This window comes from Sus scrofa, chromosome 14 (assembly GCF_000003025.6).
Source record: "Sus scrofa isolate TJ Tabasco breed Duroc chromosome 14, Sscrofa11.1, whole genome shotgun sequence".
Lineage (NCBI taxonomy): Eukaryota > Metazoa > Chordata > Mammalia > Artiodactyla > Suidae > Sus > Sus scrofa.
The window spans coordinates 2396838-2416337 of record NC_010456.5 but is presented as its reverse complement, the minus strand read 5'-3'; the positions used below and the strand labels follow the sequence as shown (position 1 = coordinate 2416337).

Sequence of the window (19500 nt, the reverse complement as noted above, 5' to 3'; positions counted from 1 at the left end):
CCGCAGGAGGGTCACGTGGGTGTATTACTACTGATTCCGTGATCCCTTAGTATTAACACTGCTGCCCAGGAGGGGCTTCCTGAAGCCTGGAGAGCTTCCTGGAAATACGAGCAGGAAGTGTCTTGGGAGCCTTCTACCTAGTGCCCAGCTTTACCTCCCTGTATGCACTGTGTTCTTCAAAAGCGATGTGGCACTTTATTCCTGTTACGGTGTCATATTATCTAGATACTGCTGAACATTTTTGAAATACAGCGAGAGACAAAATGAATACAAAATGATTATTATCTATCACCTGACCCCACAGAGACAACTTTCTGGATACATTTGACATATGGATATGCCTGCTTATGTTATGTACCTACTTATACATACCAAACACATAGCTTTTATTGTATAAAATAAATGCAAGCCATGAATTTGTTTCATGAGTTGCTCTTTTATTTTCTTATTACATAGTAGATAAGAATCAGGCAGAGGTAGCTGTGGATCCTGTTCCTGCAACCAACTTGATGACTTTGGGCAGGTTACTAAAACTCCGTGAGTCTCAGAGCAGGGCCTGACCAGGAGTCAGGGCTCCATGTTGGAAGCAGTTGGAATGGACAGTGGTGTACGTTTGAATAGAATCTTAGACCTGTGTGATTTTTGCATACTTTAGGGCTGCTGTCAGAGTGGAATAGTTTTAATACCACTGGAGACAACCCTGGTTTTAATTCTATTGTTTGATTTCACCAGCCCCTAAGATTGTATTTAGAGATGGCACCTGAGTGATCCTGAGCTCAAATCCCTATGGAGATGGAGCAGGTTGTGTGATCTAATGAAGTGAGGCTGGTATAAGAAAATCAGTTGACAGAAACACAACACAGTGGTTTCACTTTTACCTGACTCCAAGATAATATTGGAATTTAATGTTCAGAATTAAGAAAAGATGAATTGAAACAAATTCTCTCTAGTCCTCCTTTTTGATCTGGCACTTAAGTATCTGATGGCCTTTTTTCCCCACACCAGGTCTCAGTGACACATCTTGTCTCTCAGGTTGCAGGGTGCGATGCTACACTGTACCCCTGCTTCCCTGATGAGCAGTAGTGTTAAGTTTTGCTTTATTTTGGGATAGAAAATAGCTATTCATAAATAGAAGTACTTCTATTGGACTAGAATGTTAGCCTAAAAAGATTTTCTATTTGGAGTCACTATTCCTGAGATATTTGTGGAAATCTGAGCTTCCATCTCAATCATATTTACTTTTTCTATGTTGTGTTGCACTGTGGCTCAGTAACTTCCCTTTGTATGGCTCTTTGCTCACACTATCAATATTAAATGACAAAGGCAAACTGCATGGGTCATATCATTTTTATACAGGTTTAAATCACAAATTTTATACACCTGGGGATAGTAGGGGGTCAGTTCCCTTCAATTCTATAAAGTAAAAATACAGTTCAGGCTCTCTGTCTTTGATTTCTGCAAACTGATTGCAGCATTTGAAAGTGCACCAGATAATTTCTTACTAAACAGGTTCCCTGAAGATAAAGTTTTGGTAACAGTGATCAAATTAAATCACGTATTTGTGTGACTATTTAAGAATGCTTCTTTTCATGAGTAGAGTTGAGAAAACTAGATTTCTACCCAGAAAAGAATGAAGTTGAACCTTTATCTTACACCATATACAAAAATTACCTCAAAAATGGGTAAATACTTTAAGAGTTGAAAGTACAAAACTCTTAGAAGAAAACAGTGGAAAAACTTAATGCATTGGATTTGGCAATTATTTATTAGCCATGACAGCAAAAGTCAAAGCAGCAACAGAAAAAATAAATAGGATTTCATCAAAATTTAAAACTTGCATGTAGCAAAGAATACCATCCACAGTGCAAAAGCTACCCATGGACTTGGAGAAAATGACTGCAAATCATGTATCTGATAAGGTTTTGCTATCCAGAATACATAAAACAAAACTCCTACACCCCATCAACAACAAAAACAACCCAATTTAAAAATGGGTAGAGGACCACTTTTCTCCAAGAAGACAATACAAATGGACAATAAACACATGAAAAGATGTTCAGCATCACCAATTGTTAGGGAAATGGAAATCAAAAACCACAATGAGATACCATTTCATACCTATTAGAATGGCTGCCATCAAAAGACAAAACCAGAAAGTAACACGTATTGGTAAGAATGGGGAGAAATTGGAATGCTCGTCCCTGTTGGTGGGAATACAAACTGGTGAAGCTGCTGTGGAAAACAGTGTGGCTATTCCCTCCCAAATGGAACATAGATTCACTAAATGTTCCTGCAATGCCACATCAGGGTGTCAGCTTAAAAGAATTGAAAGCAGGGTCTTGAAGAGATATTTATACACGTGTATTCATAGCAGCATTATTCCTCCTAGCCAAAAAGTGGAAGCAACCCAAGTGCCCATCAACAGATGAATGAATAAACAGCCTGTTCATACAATGGAATATTATTCAGCTTTGTAAGGGAGTGAAACTCTAGCACATGGTACAATATGCAGGAACATGGAAGACATTATGCTAAGCAGAATAAGCCAGCCACAAGAAGACAAATACTGTATAACTGTACTTACTCGGGATTCCTAGAGCAGACAGCCTGTGATGGTAGCCAGAAGAGCCCAGTCGTGGGTGCAGTGTTGGTTGGTGAACCAAGTTGAGGGTTTCTCCTTGGATCCATGATACACAGTTTTCAGCAGAAAAGAAAGGTCTCTTCAGCAGAATGACTGTCACCCTCACGTCTTGTCCTCCAGCAGGCATTTAAGTTATGCATCTACTTCATCTAGCAAAGCTGTGCCATTCAGCTGTGCCATTCGGCTCTGTTTCATGGTGTTAGTTTCCTTTGCTAAATTTACAAAATCGCCATTTTTAGAGAATCATACTATAAACAAAATATATGAATGGGCTTAAGCTAATGTGAATTTGCAAAATACTGAGTTTTGGTTGAATAAAAAAGTGCGACACGAGTTCCCATTGTGGCTTAATGGCTAATGAACCCAGCTAGTATCCATAGGGATGTGGGTTTGATCCCCCTCGCTCAGTGGGTTAAGGATCCCACATTGCCATGAGCTGTGGTGTAGGTCACAGACTCGGACTTGGATCTGGTGTTGCTGTGGCTGTGGTGTAGGCCAGCAGCTGTAGCTCTGATTCAACCCCTAGCCTGGGAACCTCCATGTGCCGTGGGTGTGGCCCTAAAAAGACAAAAAGACAAAAAAAAAAAAAAGATATAACATTACTATGACCGTTGAGGATCACATTTGTTAGTTTTGACCAATCTTCATTAAACTTTTCTCAAAACACTAAAAAGAATCATTTTTTAATGTTGTCCTTATCATGACTACTTTATCCATATATTCTTTAGTCTCATTAAAATTCTCATCAGCTCCATGAGTAAATATAGTTATCTGGGTTGTATTATTTATATCTCCATTCTAATCAGCTGTCATTGTAAACACCATAAATAACTTGTCTTTCTATGTAACACGTCCCATCAGTTCTCAGACCTATCTTTACTACACTGAACAGCGTCATTGTTTACAGTTGGATTTAACTTTGTCAGTGCTTCATTTTTTGCCACGTCATGTAAAATAACCTATAAACTTATCTTTAACTACTTGGGCAGTGTAAACACTTAATAAGTAACTGCAGTTTACAGAAGCAGTACTCATTTAGGTTAAAAAATAATCCTTGCTGAAAATGTCAGACCTTTTGAGGTTTGTTTTCCTTTTTTTTTTTTTTTTTTTTTTTTTTTTTTGTTTTAAACACGTATATTTTCTAAACATGGTCATGGTTCTCAACGTGGTTGCTTAAAATAGTATCATAAGCTCTATTCTTCCAATCTTGACATGCTTTGCTAAACGTGGAGGAGTATACTAATTACTAAGGGGAAATATGCTTTCTAGAATCTTGTCTTTTTTTCCACGACTTTTTTTTTTTTTTTTTTTTTTTTTTTTTTTTTTTTTTTTGCTTTTTTGCTTTTTAGGGCTACACCTGGGACATGTGGAAGTTCCCAGACTAGGGATCCAATCGGAGCTACAGCTGCCAGCCTTAGCCACAGCAATGCTGGGTCTGAGCTGCATCTGCAACCTACACCACAGCTCATGGCAGCACCAGATCCTTAACCCACTGAGTAAGGCCAGGGATTGAACCCACATCTTCATGGATGCTAGTTGGGTTCATTACCGCTCCAACCCACTTTTGATTGAGATGTGAATAAAGATTTTGCCTCCCTTTTAAAACTGCTTAAAGGGAATCAGAACTTCTAAATCTAAAGTATTAGAGTAATAGGGAGTAGTGAATCCGTGGCAAAGTAGAGTATGTTGCATCTAAAAGCTGTGGCTGCAGCTGACTTCCAGCTAAAAAGCAATTTTTTTTTTTTTTTTTTTTTTTTTTTTTTTTTGTCTTTTTGTCTTTTCCAGGGCCACACTTATGGCATATGGAGGTTCCCAGGCTAGGCTAGGGGTCTAATCAGAGCTGTAGCTGCCGGCCTACACCAGAGCCACAGCAATGCTGGATCTGAGCTGCATCTTCAACCTACACCACAGCTCACGGCAACACCGGATCCTTAACCCACTGAGCAAGGCTAGGGATCAAACCTGCAACCTCATGGTTCCTAATCAGATTTGTTAACCACTGAGCCACAACGGGAACTCTCTAAAAATCAATTTTTACATGAAATCACCCACTCAGTTTTTAAATGTTGGTAACGAATGCAAAAAACCAAAGTTTTATGGCCACACCTGCAGCATATGGAAGTTCCCAGGCTAGGGGTCGAATCGGAGCTGCAGCTGCTGGCCTCCACCACAGCCACAGCAACATGGGATCTGAGCCTCATCTGCGACCTACATCACAGCTCATGGCAATACTGGATCCTTAACCCACTGAGTGAGGCCAGGGATCGAACCCGCAACCTCACAGAGACTGTGTCAGGTTCTTAACCTGCTGAGCCACAACGGAAATTCCAGAAGAACAAAGTTTAAACTTTATGGGTCAGAGGAACACAGTGAACTCATTTAGATGTCAGGGCACCAGTTTGCTTTTTCTCCTCAGAACCTTAGCATTCAGCCTTTCTTTGGCCTCCTGGGCAGCCTAGTTGTCACTTTAAAGATAAAATTTAAGATTTGCAGCTGTTTTCATATTTGTATTGGTAGAAGGTGAAGCTACCAATGAGAATATGACCTGGTTTGTCCAGCTTTCTGTTTAATGAGATTCCAGTCTCATCACTCAGAGATACTGGAGCCAAAAGATAGATGGATCGAATGGAGCAGTGCATCAGGGGTGAATAGTACGTAGTACTTGCCCTAAAAAATAAAACCCTGGGGCAGAGCCTTCTTTCATGAGTAATTATCTGTTTTCATATTCATTAAATTAAAATTAGTTTATAGTTTATTTACCATAAGTGAGTCTTTAAAAGCACATGAGTTGAATGTCTCAGAATTTGATGTTTTATTGAAACCGAAAGAGAAAGGCCAAGCTTGACGGACCTGTCATTCCTGTGGTGAATGGGCCGCGGGAGGGAGAGCTTGCGCACCTGTTGCTGTGCATCTTTTGGCTCCTGACATGGGAACGCCTGTGGATTGGAGTCAGGAACATACCAGCTGTGTTGCAAGGAACAGTCAGGGTCAGGACCACTTAATAATGATCTAAGGTTCTTAAATGCTTTGGGGGTATTGATAATTTCATAAACTAATTAAGAAATCAGCTTTTTTTTTTTTTTTTTTTTTTTGTCTTTTTAGGGCCATACCCCCAGCATATGGAGGTTCCCAGGCTAGGGTTCGAATCGGAGCTATAGCCACTGGCCTATGCCACAGCCATAGCAATGCAGGATCCAAGCTGTGTCTGTGACATATACCACAGGTCATGGCAACGCCGGATCCTTAAACCACTGAGCAAGGCCAGGGATCGAACCCACAACCTCATGGTTCCTAGTCAGATTTGTTTCTGCTGTGCCATGACGGGAACTCTGAAATCAGCTTCTGTTTTGAAGTAGTTTTCCAGTTAACTGATTTTGACCCATAAACTTCTGGCTCTAGTTTATTTTATTTTTTTTATAAAAGAAGAAATGAAACATTGAAATGTTAAAACAAAAGAGCATCAGGTCACGGCCTGCCTTTTCTCTCCTGTCCACTCTGCAGGGGGGACGCAGCGACTGCCACGTGCCATCGGGATGTCCCTGGCCAAAGAGCTCATTTTCTCTGCACGTGTGCTCGATGGCCAAGAAGCCAAAGCAGTGGGCTTGATCAGCCACGTTCTAGAACAGAACCAGGAGGGGGACGCTGCCTACAGAAAGGCCTTGGACCTAGCAAGAGAGTTTTTACCTCAGGTATTTTTTTTTTCACATTTAAACAAATTTTTTAATTGAAGTATACTTGATTTGTAATGTCATATTAGTTTCAGGTGATTCAGTTATATATATAAATATATGCATGTGTGTATACACACACACATGCACACCTTTTTCAGATTCTTTCCCCTTATAGGTTATTGTAAAATATTGAGTATAGTTCCCCATGCTATACAGGAGGTCTTGGTTATCTTTATATATAGGAGTATTTATATGTTAATCCCAACCCCCTAATTTGTCCCTCCCCTCCCCCCCTTCCTCTTTGGTAACCGTAAGTTTGTTTTATGTGTCTGTTTCTGTTCTGTTTTTTTTTTAATTTTTTTTATTGTTATTTCCTTAATACAATTTTTTTCAAAGGTAAGTCACTTATTTTGGGGGGGGGTGCTTCACCCGCAGCATATGGAGATTCCCAGGCTAGGGGGCCAATCGGAGCTGTAGCCACCAGCCTATACCACAGCCACAGCAATGCCAGATCCGAGCCCCAACTGCGACCTACACACAGCTCACAGCAACGCCGCATCCTCAATCCACACAGTGAGGCCAGAGATCGAATCCACAACCCCATGGTTCCTGGTTGGATTTGTTTCCTCTGAGCCATGACAGGAACTCCTGTTTCTGTTTTGTAAATATGTTCACGATAACTTGTCTTTCTCTATCTGACTTTACTTAGTATGATGATCTCTGGGTCCATCCATGTTGCTGCAAATGGCATTATTTCATTCTTTTTTATGGCACGTAATATTCTAGTATTTATATGTACCACGTCTTCTTTAGCCATTCATCTACCTCAGGTATTTTAATTACATTTCATTTTTTTTTCTCTTTTTAAATAACTTTATAGCAAATTGGCACAACCAACAATCATCTCACGTACATATGATATCCTTGGTTTGCTTTCCAAGTAGAGAAGTATATAGTAGCTGTAAAACTGAAAATCATATACTGGATTAATTTTAAGAGCCCTTAGAATTAAAATTAAGATTTAAAGATAGTCCACCGTAGCTGCACATGGATAATATAGTACATGCGCCTTTAACACGTGTGACAGAACTTCCTAGCAACTTAAGTTGTTTGTCAGCTAGCGCCTCTGATCCAAGCTCTACAGTGAAGCGAAACAGTGATGGAAGAGCCGTTACACCGACTCTGCCCCAAGCTGACACACGTTGAAACACAAATAAGTAAGGAGCCCAATCACTTGTGCCAAATGAGCTTTCATTGAGATCATACTTAACCTGGGGTAGCCTGCTGGAACAGCTCCAGTTGTTTGTCTGATTGTGTTGGGTTTTATGTGATGTAGGCATTGTTTTAACTTCTTTGTGCCCAGTATACTTCCTCAGAGTTACACTTTCTTTTTTTTTTTTTTTTTTCCTTTGCTTTTTAGGGCTGCACTGGCAGTATATGGAGGTTCCCAGGCTAAGGGTCAAATCAGAGCTACACTGGCGTAGGCCAGTGGCTATAGCTCCGATTCGACCCCTAGCCTGGGAACCTCCATATGCCGTGGGAGTGGCCCAAAGAAATAGCAAAAAGACCAAAAAAAAAAAAAAAATCAGAGCTACAGCTGCTGGCCTACTCCACAGCCACAGCACCATCAGATCTGAGCCACATCTGTTACCTACACCACAACTCAGGACAGCGCCGGATCCTTAACCCACTGAGCAAGGCCAGGGATTGAACCTGCTTCCTCATGGATGCTAGTCAGATTCGTTTCCACTGAGCCACGACAGGAACTCCCTCAAGGTACACTTTCAAACATAGGACATACGCGTTTACTCACAGATCTTAATGCCATGACTAATATTAATAGCAGTGCATTGAGGGTCTTATTTTAAGGGTTTCCTGCTTCTCTCTTTCAGGAGTATTTTTCAAATATTCCTTTCTTCTGAATTCATGGATTATAGGATTTTGCTGTGTAAACAATTAGTGACATGTCTTTATTCCTAATGGAGTATAAAGTTTGATAATCCCCTAACCATTTCTAGAGTCAAAATTACTTCTTCTCTAACTCATACAGTATTCACGATCTGTCTTGGGGCCATGGGTCCTTTTGGGAATCCTATGAAATCTCTCTCTAGAAAAACGCATGCATCCTTCACATGTGCTCAGAGCTTTGCATCTAGTTTTCTGAAGGTGTCTTTGGAGTTCTTTGTTGTCAGACAGAGGCTCCGCTCTGCTGCGACATGCCTGTCCCCTGAGAGCAGTCAGATGGAGCCTCACATTGGAGTTGGTTTCTAAAACCACACTTCCCGGTGTTGATGCTCCTCCAGTTCCTCTCAGTTAAAGTACGAGCTGTAAGGGTCCTTATGTAATTTATCCCCCATATGTGGTAACACAGAGCCTTAATGCTGAATTGATGGAGAGAGAACGCAAATAGAAAAGACTTTTACTACTTTTAAGAAGAGAAAAAAAAGCTTTCATGGTAACTTTGGTGTTACTATTTTTTCAGAATATTAAGGCCATATCTACCTAGAGAGAGATTAAAGATACGTCAGGAGAGGTAATAGTTTAACTACATGCAGGTTTAGTGACTTCCTTCAGCTTAAAACTTTATGACCAACGCATGTCTCGACTGAAATAAAGAGGTGTGTTTTGGAAGGATTGCGGCACAATTCCAGTTCTGAGATTCTCCACCTTTCGTGGTCTTTGAACACGAGTGTTCAGCTCCCTGTCCCAGAGCCCCACCCTGGAGGCTCATTTGCCCGCTGTCGTCTCTGTGGTTCAGATTCCTTATCTCACTCCTGCAAACTGGTTCTTTCCCCTGTGAGCACGGTGTCATCAGTGCCAGCACTGCCCACAGCTCACCCCGCCTGAGAGCTACCTCCTCCCCTCCCATCGGACATCCAGCTGCACCCTGCCACGGTGCAAATCAGGCTGACGTCATCGTCCCTGTCGTCTGAAGGACACGCCTCTGAGAACAGTAATTGCTAAAAATAATTTTTCCCCAGGTGACTGGAGATGTCAGATGACTTCGGAAAATGTGTAACTGTGAAAGTACATGCAAAAATTACAAAACAGAATTGGTGACGCTGGGATGGTCTGTTTTTCCAGACTTTGTGACTGAATGATGACTCTTCCAAATACTTAGGAAGCTTCTATAAAATTAGTTTCTAGGTGACTTCTGAATTATTCGTTACTTCCATTTTTCCGTCTGAGAAAAAAAGGTTTGTATATATGGAAAAGGCACTGGCTTTATATTTTGAAAGGGAAGCTAATTAATTAAGCATTATGCGTAGTAGTATTTGTATTTTCCTGTTTCTTCAGTGTTCTAAGCCTTGTCGCCCAAAGTGTAATCTGTGGACTAGCAGTTCAGGCAGCCTCTGAGAGCAGCTTAGACGTGCGGAGTCCCCAGGCCATTCCAGATCCCTGAACCTGCATCTCCATTTTAACAACGGGTTTGGGGATTTGTGTGTGCATAGGGAAGTTTGACCAGCACCTTCCTTGTCTGATAAAAGTGAATGGCTAAGATTCTTATTGAGAGGAGCACTCTGTTAAAAAAAAAAAAAGAATTAATAATCTTAAAAATAAAAGACTAGTATGTGTACCATATATACAGATCTCATTTGGAAGAATTCTAGTTGAGATACTTGCCTAAATATCTCAGGTAACTGAAAACCCCTAGATAGGGGAAAATGGCATTTTTCATGTCCAAGTGCGCTTTGCATTCACTTATTAGAGTCCTTTGTTTTGCCTTTTATTTAGAGCCTCTTGTATTTTAATTTTTTAAAAATGCACCTTTTTTTTTTTTTCCTTTTTTTTTTTTTTGCCGAGCTCTCGGCACATGGAAATCCCCCAGGCCAGGGATCAAACCCACTCCAGAGCAGTAACCAGAGCCATGGCAGTGACAATACCAGATCCTTAACCCACTGAACCACCAGGGAACTCCCAAAAGATGCTTTAAAATATGCCATTCAATTCTAATTCACACTCATAAACAATATTTAGGAATTTAAGATGTGATCAAGTAACCACATTCCATCTGAGGGATTGTGGTTTTCTGTAATGTTTTCTTTCTCACGGAGGCCTCCCAGTCCTTTCCTCTGTGCCCTCACATATCCTGAAGGAGGTTTGTGGACTTCTAGCTTTTGTGTGATGTGGAAGCACTGCCTGGAGGACACTTCTTTACTAATGTATCATCATCGTGGTTAGTTAGCAGCGCTCATGGAAGAAAGATACAGATCCACCGCCTGGAACAGATATCTGTCCTCCATGGGGTTTTTCTGTTTATTTTGTTGGTTTTCGTGTGTGTTGTGTTGTGTAGTTTTGTGGTTTTTTTTTTTTTTTTTTTATTAAAGTATAGTTGATTTACAGTGTTATACTAATTTCTGCCATACAGCAAAATGACTTAGTTATACACATATATACATACACTCTTTTTAAAATAATTCCTTTCCATTATGGTTTATCCCAGGAAAGTGGATATATAGTTCCCTGTGCTGTACAGTAGGACCTGTTGTCTGTCCTGAACCCCATGTTAATCAATAGTGTCAGCCTCATTTCCAGCCCAAGTTTCCATCACACCACTGGTGGGTGTGTTCTTGTGTCAAACACTCTAGCTCCTTTTCTTTTTCCTACGTAACTTGCAGGGAGGTTTGCTGAACAACACAAAGCCCTCTGCTGGACACACAGCACCTGCTGCGCCCCAAGTATATACACTGTGCTGTGGAATCTGCATAGCCTGCTGCTGATGCAATAGGTTGTTAGAGTTGCTGTTTAGTTAAGACCTTGTAAGAGCCCTAAAATATGTTTTCCATCCACTGTCTTAAAACCATTGTCACTTCTATGCCATGAATCCAGCAAAGGGAGTTTCTGAATTTTACTGAGATATGCAACATGGTTTGCATAAATAATAACTAAAATATGTTTCTTTAATTTGAATTTTAGGGACCTGTTGCAATAAGAGTGGCAAAATTAGCAATTAATCAAGGGATGGAGGTGAGTACCTTAAGCTTGAGTTCTTTTTTGGAGTAGGTAGTATAGATTTAACTTAAATGAACCATTATTTTTTAATGTTCTAAATGATAGCTCTTTCACAGCTACTGTTACTGAAAGCTACTGAGGTTCTTTTTAGCTACAACAGTGATTTCATTCTGCTTCTAGCTTTTGTTGATTCGGTATCATAATCACAGAATTCAGTAGTTTCACTGATGCCCTGCAGTATATGCTTGTTGTTTTTGCCATTGAGTTAATAGACAGATTTGCTGGCTAGTAGTTCATAGAAAACCAAAAGAAAAGGGCATTCTGTGTATTCTCAGCACCAGTATCTGATTATAAGAAAAATAGACACACATAAACCCTGCAAGGGGCTGTGGGGTCACCCTGGAGAGATGGCTCCAAAGGAGTGGAGGCCCCAGGCCAGGGGAGAAGTAGGCAGGGCCAAGGAGCAGTGCAGGTACCTGTTTACATTGGGCTTTTCATTACAGCAGTTGTTTGTTGGATAAATTATGGGAATTTTGAAGAAAACTACCTCTTCCTTGCAGACCCAGAGGCCACTATATCTTCCTTGTCTTGAGAGCAGTTGAAAGTGATTGAATTTGTTAGCAATAAATCCCTTGCTAATAGCAAAAACCTTACATGAGGGTGTATATATATACATCTTATGTGTGTGTGTATATCTATATCTATATATCTTATGTACTTTGTAAAGACTTCACCTACATTAAGTCATTTGAGCCTCCTAGTAACCCAATTTGGTAGCTACTATAATGAGCCCCTTGTTTGGGTATACCTCTCTGAGGCAAGAGAGGTTAAATAACCTGGGTAACCAGGTTACACAGCTCCCACGTGGTAGCATCAGAATTTGAACCCAGGCAGCCTGGTTCTAGAGCTTCTCAAGCTGGTCATACGTCTGACTTGCTGTATTACATCAAAGCATTCTGTTCTTTTGGAATAAGGTTATTAAATTTCGGTTTATATTTCTATTACCTATACCATATTACCTATACCATGCTCTTGCTGAAATGAATTATATTTTTATCCTCAGGTTGATTTAGTAACAGGATTAGCCATAGAAGAAGCTTGTTATGCTCAGGTATGTAATACAATCATGGATTCATTGAGGATACCCCTTACCTTCTGTACAAGTGAAGTAATTTCTATGTCACTGAGCAGATTAGACTCATGCCAGTTACGGAATCAGACAAATGAAATTACTTGTTTCTGCTATTTGACCATTACCCGCTCATACAACTGATTCTGTTCCACATTCTAATGACTCTTCTCTATGTAATTTAGAAAACTCCGAGAATAGTTAAGTTAGTACCATTTGTGCTCTAGCTGTCTCTCTAGCTCATGTAGTATTTTGTGGGTATGGTCTGAAACCCTCAGTCCAGTGTCGAGAGGTGGGAAGAAGGCAGCACTGAGCGTGTGCCTCCAGGAAACACCAGTGTTTGAGACTCACTGGCTTTTCCTGACATTCTGAGCTTTTCTTTCTACCTACTGAAAGTTCACTAATTCAATTCTGTGTATAGGTTTCTTTTTTTGTACACAACATGACAGGGTTTTTTATAGAGGAACAGATCTTTCTTCCTACCTCTGTTCTTCCTGTCCTATTTTTAATGAAAGAAATAATGTTGTTTTAGGGCATCTAAAGTAGCAAAGGAATTATGTTCTCCCTTTCCTGAGAATTAGAAACTGTGTCAGCTTATATTTAAGCATAGCAGGATCATGAATTAGGAGCAATAGCTGGAGTGTTCCTCTGTGCCTGGTCTGTTTATATAAATTACCACCTGTCATTGATGAGCACATGCCATGAATGAACTAAATTACAAACCTCTTACAGATCTGAAGAAAAATTTTAAAAGCATATTTGGCCACACCTTATCAAATGTAAAAGACCGGGAATCAAATTAAGTATTCTTTCAGACCACAGTGGAATTAAACCAGAAGTCAATAGGAGAAATAGGTGGAAAATCCCACCTGTTGATGATGAGATGTAATCTTTTTAATAAGGTTAAACAGCTTACTTCGAAATAGCATGTTTCAAAGAGAAGGTCTCAAGAGGAATTAAGATATATTTTGAACTAAATCAGCGTGAAAATATAACATTAAAATTTGTGAGAATGCATCAAAACAATGATTCAAGAAAAATTTATAGCACTGAATGTGTGTATTAGAAAAGCAGAATGGTCTAAAATCAGTAATAACTTTCCACCTTACAAAAGTGGAAAGAGAAGAGCAACTTAAATCCAAGGTTACCAGAAGAGTATTAGTAATACTTTAGAGCAGAAATCAATAAAATTGGGAGTTCCCATTGTGGTGCAGCAGAAATGAATCCAACTAGTATCTGTGAAGATTTGGGTTTGATCCCTGGCTTCACTCAGTGGGTTGGGGATCCAGCATTGCCGTGAGCTGTGGTGTAGGCTGCAGACATGGCTCAGATCTGGTGTGGCTGTGGCTGTGGCATCGGCCAGCAGCTGTAGCTCCAATTAGTCCCCTAGCCTGGGAACCTCCATATGCCGTGGCTTCGGCCCTAAAAATCGAAGGAAAAAAAAAAAAGAAATTAATAAAATTGAAAATAGTGTAAAAGACAAAACCAATTCAATAAAATTGAAAATAGTATAAAAAACAAAACCAAAGTTGATTCTTTATAACGACCTATAAAATTGACAGCCCTCTAGTCAGGCTAACCAAGGGAAAAAAAATAAAAGATAAAAATTGAATCAGAAATGCAACAATGGTTATTACTACTGATCCCACGGACATTGAAGAAATAAAAGAATACTATGAGCAGCCGAATGTCCACAGATTTGATAACCTAGATGAAATGGACCAATTCCTTGAAAGATAGGATATATCAAAATTCACCCCAGGAGAAATAAATAATCTGAATAGTCCTATGTTTGTTATAGAAATTAAATCAATTATTAATAAACTTCTAAAATAGGAAGCACCAGGCCCAGATAGTTTCACTAGTGAATTACAGTAATCATTTAAGGAAAAAATTATACCAGTTCTCTACAGTCCTTTCCAGAAAATATAACCAGAAGGAGTACTTCCTAACTCATTCCCTGAGGACAGTATACCGAGATAACAAAACTAAAGACGTTAGAAGAAGGAAAAACTGTAGGCCATTACCTCTCATGAAAATAGAAGTAGAAATCTTCAATAAAATGTTAGCCAAACAAATCCAACAGTGTAGGAAAGGAGTCATATGTTACAACCAAGTGAGATTTTTTCCCAGATATCCAAGGCTGGTTCAGTACTCAAAAATTAATTAATGTAATTCGTCACCTCAGTAGGCTAAACAGGAAACATCATATGATTGTATCAACAGAAGCAGAAAAAGCATTTGACAAAATTCAATACCCATTCATTTTAAAAACTCAACAAACTATAATTAGACAGGAACTTCCTCAGCTTGGTAAGGATTTCCTCAGAAAACCTATAGCTGTTATACTTAATCGTCAGGAACAAGATGGCAAGATTGTTGCCCCTCACCACTCCTTTTCAACATCTGCTAGAAGTCCTGGCTAATGCAATAAAATAAGAAAAAGGAATAAAAGTCATATTGATTGGGGAAGAATAAATGAAACTGTAAATGACATGATTATCAATGTAGAATATCCCAAAGTATCGGAGTTCCCGTCGTGGCACAGTGGTTAACGAATCCGACTAGGAACCATGAGGTTGCGGGTTCGGTCCCTGCCCTTGCTCAGTGGGTTAACGATCCGGCGTTGCCGTGAGCTGTGGTGTAGGTTGCAGACTCGGCTCGGATCCCGCGTTGCTGTGGCTCTGGCGTAGGCCGGTGGCTATAGCTCCGATTCAACCCCTAGCCCGGGAACCTCCATATGCCGCGGGAGCGGCCCAAGAAATAGCAACAACAACAACAACAACAACAAAAAGATAAAAGACAAAAAAAAAAAAAGAATATCCCAAAGTATCAACAACAACAAAAAATCTCACTGTAACTAATAAGCAATTGGAGCAAGATTACATGATGCAAAATTAATATACAAAAGTCAGTTGTTTCCCTATTAGAATTATCCCTAATTCTTCCAATGAAGAATTGGAATTTGAAATTAAAAGCACAACATAATTTACGTGAGCGCATAAAAAAATGCTTAAGTATCAATCTAACAAAATATGTACAAGATCTATAGGAGGAAAATTGCAGAACTCTGGTGAAAAAAAAGGTCACAATTTAAATAAATGTGCCATATTCATGAATAGTAAGACTCAGGAGTACTAAGATGTCACCTCTCCCCAACCTGATCACAGTTTCAGTCCAATCCCAATAAAAATTCCAGCAAGTTACTTTTTAATATTGGCAAACCAGTTCTAAAATTTATATGGAAAGTCCAAAGACCCAGATTAATCGATGCAACATTGAAGAAGAACAAAGTTGAAGGAATAACACTGCTTGACTTTAAGACTTACTGCAAAGCTACAGTAATCAAAAAAGTGTAGTACTGGCAAGAGAAAAGACAAATAGGTCAGTGGAACAGGATACAGAGGCCAGAAATAGGTTCATACAAATATAATCAACTGGTCTTTGACAGAAGAGCAAAGGGAATTCAAAGGAGAAAAGACAGTTTTGAAAAAAAATAGTACTGAAGCATCTGGACATTCAACTACAGAGAAAAAAAAAAATGACATGTAGGCACTGACCTTATACCCTTCACAAAAATTAACTCAAAATGGGTCATAGACCTAGTGTAAAATGAAGATAACATAGAAATTCTTGGTGACTTTGAGTTTGGCAATGGCTTTTTAGATATAACAACAAAAGCATAATTCATGGAAGAAAAAATTGATGTTTGACTTTATTAAAAGTAATAAATTCTACTCTGCAAAAGACAAAAATGAAAAAAATGAAAACACAAGCCACAGACTGGGGGAAAAAATCTTTGCAAAAATACATATCTTAAAAAGGACTTCAACTTTTAAAACTCAACACCCATTAAAAAGTGGGTATAAGGTCTGAACAGAAACCTCACTGGTGTAGGTGTACAGTTGGCAAATACATAGAAAAGCATGCTCTACAGCACATGTCACTAAGAAATGCAAATAAAAACAGTATATCACAATTTGGCCATTTCTTACAAAGCTAAACATCATCTTACCACATGATCTAGCGATCATGCCATTACATATTTACCCAAATGAGTTGAAACTTATGTCCACACACAAAAACCTGCACACTGGTGTTTCTAGCAGCTTTATTTATTGTTGCCAAACTGGGAAACAACCAGGGATTCCTACAGGAGGTGAACTGACTAATTGCGGTATATCCATAAAAGGGAGTATCATTCAGCAATAAAAGAAAATGAGCTCTCCTGCCATGGAAAGACATGCAGGAACCTTAAATGCATATTGCCAAGTGAAGGACTTCACTCTTAAAAGGCTGCACTGTATGATTCCAGCTGTATGACATTCTGGGAAAGATGATGATGGTGGGGGATTGACTAGGTGAAGTATTAGGGATGTTTAGGACAGGGGTACTGTTCTCTCTGGTGTGGGAATGGTGGATGTGTAACATCATGCATTTGTCAAAATCCATGAAACACACAGCACATTGAGCCCTGGTGTAAACTGGACTTTAGTAGTACATTAGTAATAATGTGTCAGTATTGGTTCATTGGTTGTAACAAATTACACATTAATGCAGGATATTAATAATAGTGGAAACAGTGGGGGCTTCAGAGAGTATATGGGAACTCTGAACTTTGTGCTCAGCTTTTTTGTAGACCTAAAATTGTCTAAAAAATAAGGTCTTAATTGTATTAAAGTGTACTTGAAATGGGAAATTTGGAGTTAGAATGATAAATTCAGTCACATAAATAAAATTGTTCAAGGGACTAAAGGATGTCAAAATTTTAGATGGTCTTTTAATTGGTTCCCTTAGATAAAACTCGTTAAACTATTGCAGCTGGGGGTTTTTTTTGGCATTGATAACATCACGTTTTGTTTCTCTTAGACTGTTCCAACGAAAGACAGACTTGAAGGTCTTCTTGCTTTTAAAGAGAAAAGGACCCCTCGCTATAAAGGAGAATAGAAGCAACAGAAATCTTTAAAATGCCAGTGTAATAAATGTACTTCTGGAAGTGTCTTTCAGATCCATGTATGCCTCAGCACCTGGAACCCCAGCGACCAAAGTAAAGAGCAAGTTATCTGTATACCGAATAAAGTACCTGCAGTGGACCTATATGTGTACTTTGTTCAAGTGTGTATCATCATATTCATTCAGATTTATAAAGCTAGTAGTGTATACTGTCAGAAACACCAACTCAGAATTAGGTGTACATTTTTAAATACCTCCTGCATATGAGGCTTTCTGTTCCTAATCTTTTTAATGTGAATAATTTATATATTGCACACTCCAGGAAATAATATTGATTGTATGTCTCCTGTGCTGCAGTATGAAAATAAAATTATTTATATATACCAAAAATGTGACGTTATACCAAATAAAATTTCTAAGGGATTATTCACACATGTACCCTCACACATACATCTCATACTGAAGAAGGAGTTGATCGAATTCTGAGTGAAAATGACCAAATATAAATAAAATTAGTGAAAAGAAAACTTGGAAATTTCTCTCTTACCCCGTTCTTTTTGTATTATATAGTAATAATACTGTCTTATTATATAAATCATTGCAGGTTGGATTTTAGAAGAAACCCCCTTTCCATTGCTGAGTCTGTCATGTGACCTTGTTACATAGACATGTTTTAGAAGACAGTGTGGACTAGAGAATTAATTGAGCCAGAGACTGGGGCCAAAGACCTTGTGAGGTGGCTGGAGGCCTAGAGCTGTTGTACCACTAAGCTCTCTTAGAGGGTGTGGTCTGGCCCCCTGGCCTAACCCAGAAATAAAATGGTACAGCCAGGGTTGGCCTGTCGAAGTGGCTTAGTCCTGGATTAAGAGCGAAGTGGCACCTGCTCTCTGCTTCCTCCTCCTCCCCGCCCCCAGCTCTTTACTCCTAATTAGGAGATGAACACAGCTACCCTTTCTCTCCCTTCTAAGAAACATCATGCCTTTCTGCCCCTGGCCAGGTAAGCAACTAGAAACAGGTGCCCCAGGGAGGGCCTGTGAGTTTATATAGCCTTGCCTGGCAGGGATGGGGGACAGCTAGGAAGTGTATAGGCAAGAGTAAACTGCAGAATTTTGTGTATTGAATACATCACCGCATGTTGGATTTTAGAAGAAACCACCTTTTAAGTGTGCAGAAGAGAGGGGAACAATCAATTTGAGCTCCTTTATCGTGTATTCATTTGATCAAAACATCTGCTTTCTGAGGCTTCGTCCTGGACTGAGACGGGCAGCACTGGAGAAGCCCCCCTTTTCTGAGACCCGCACCTATTGCTGTCTGACTCCAGGGGTGTGCCACTGTCCCCAAACGCTGCAGCTGTGCTTCACTGCAATGGAGTCCAGTGCCGCACATGGGTGGTTGCCTATTGCGTGTGTTCCCACGCCCAGCACCGCGGTCTCCCTGCTCTTGGAAACCATAAGAGTCTTGGAGTTTTTTACATCACCAGAACTTTTACTCTTTAATTTGGGAACTTGAACTCTCCATCTCAATTCTAAAAACCTTGGAAGAGGCAAGCACGGGCCAACCCTTAGCTGATGGTCACCCTGCTGGGGGACAAGCCACTTCACTATGTGTGTCCTCAGGCTCAGGTGAGTTCTGTGCTCCTTGTCACCTGCACGGCTGGCATATGCAGACTTAGGACGTTTGCTCAGCTGCTCAGCCTCATAGGAAAGGGGCTTTTTACAATCCCCATTCGGCTCTGTGGTGACTGTATCTGGTGGTGTGTATCCTGTGTTGATAAGACCTGCACCGTTCATTTCAGGCAGGATAAGTTGCAAATAAAGTGCTAGTCCTGGTTTCCGGGGTCCCTTAAAGGTTTCAGGACTATGTTGCTCTGTGACAGGTAGGGATGCCACTTCCATTTTAACTGAGTAGGAAATAATTATGTTAATGGGGAAAAACACGTAGGGTGCTGAGTGACTTGTCGCTCTTAACTTGGATCCGCAGCCAGCTGCTGATGGAACACCATTTAGTTTCCTAACAAGCTCTGATTAAGTCACCAGCGTGTATCTGAAAGCCAGGACGTCATCCCGTCGTCGTCAACTTCAACACATCCGCCCAGCTGTCTGTCGTTTGGTTTGCTCTTCAGCAGAGCCGTCGTTCTGGGGGGGTTGTCCTCC

At 40.0% G+C, this 19500-nt stretch overlaps 1 protein-coding gene across 2 annotated transcripts in view; it reads left to right on the top strand.

The window, feature by feature from the left end:
* The window catches only part of AUH (AU RNA binding methylglutaconyl-CoA hydratase), a 147874-nt gene extending 129992 nt beyond the window's left edge, over positions 1-17882 (top strand). For both annotated transcript variants that reach the window (XM_013990241.2, XM_001928792.6), the window contains 4 exons: positions 6143-6330; positions 11230-11280; positions 12329-12376; positions 17264-17882. In XM_013990241.2, the coding sequence (XP_013845695.1) occupies positions 6143-6330; positions 11230-11280; positions 12329-12376; positions 17264-17341 (365 nt within the window). In that variant the 3' untranslated portion in view covers positions 17342-17882. The remainder of the gene's footprint in view (positions 1-6142; positions 6331-11229; positions 11281-12328; positions 12377-17263) is intronic.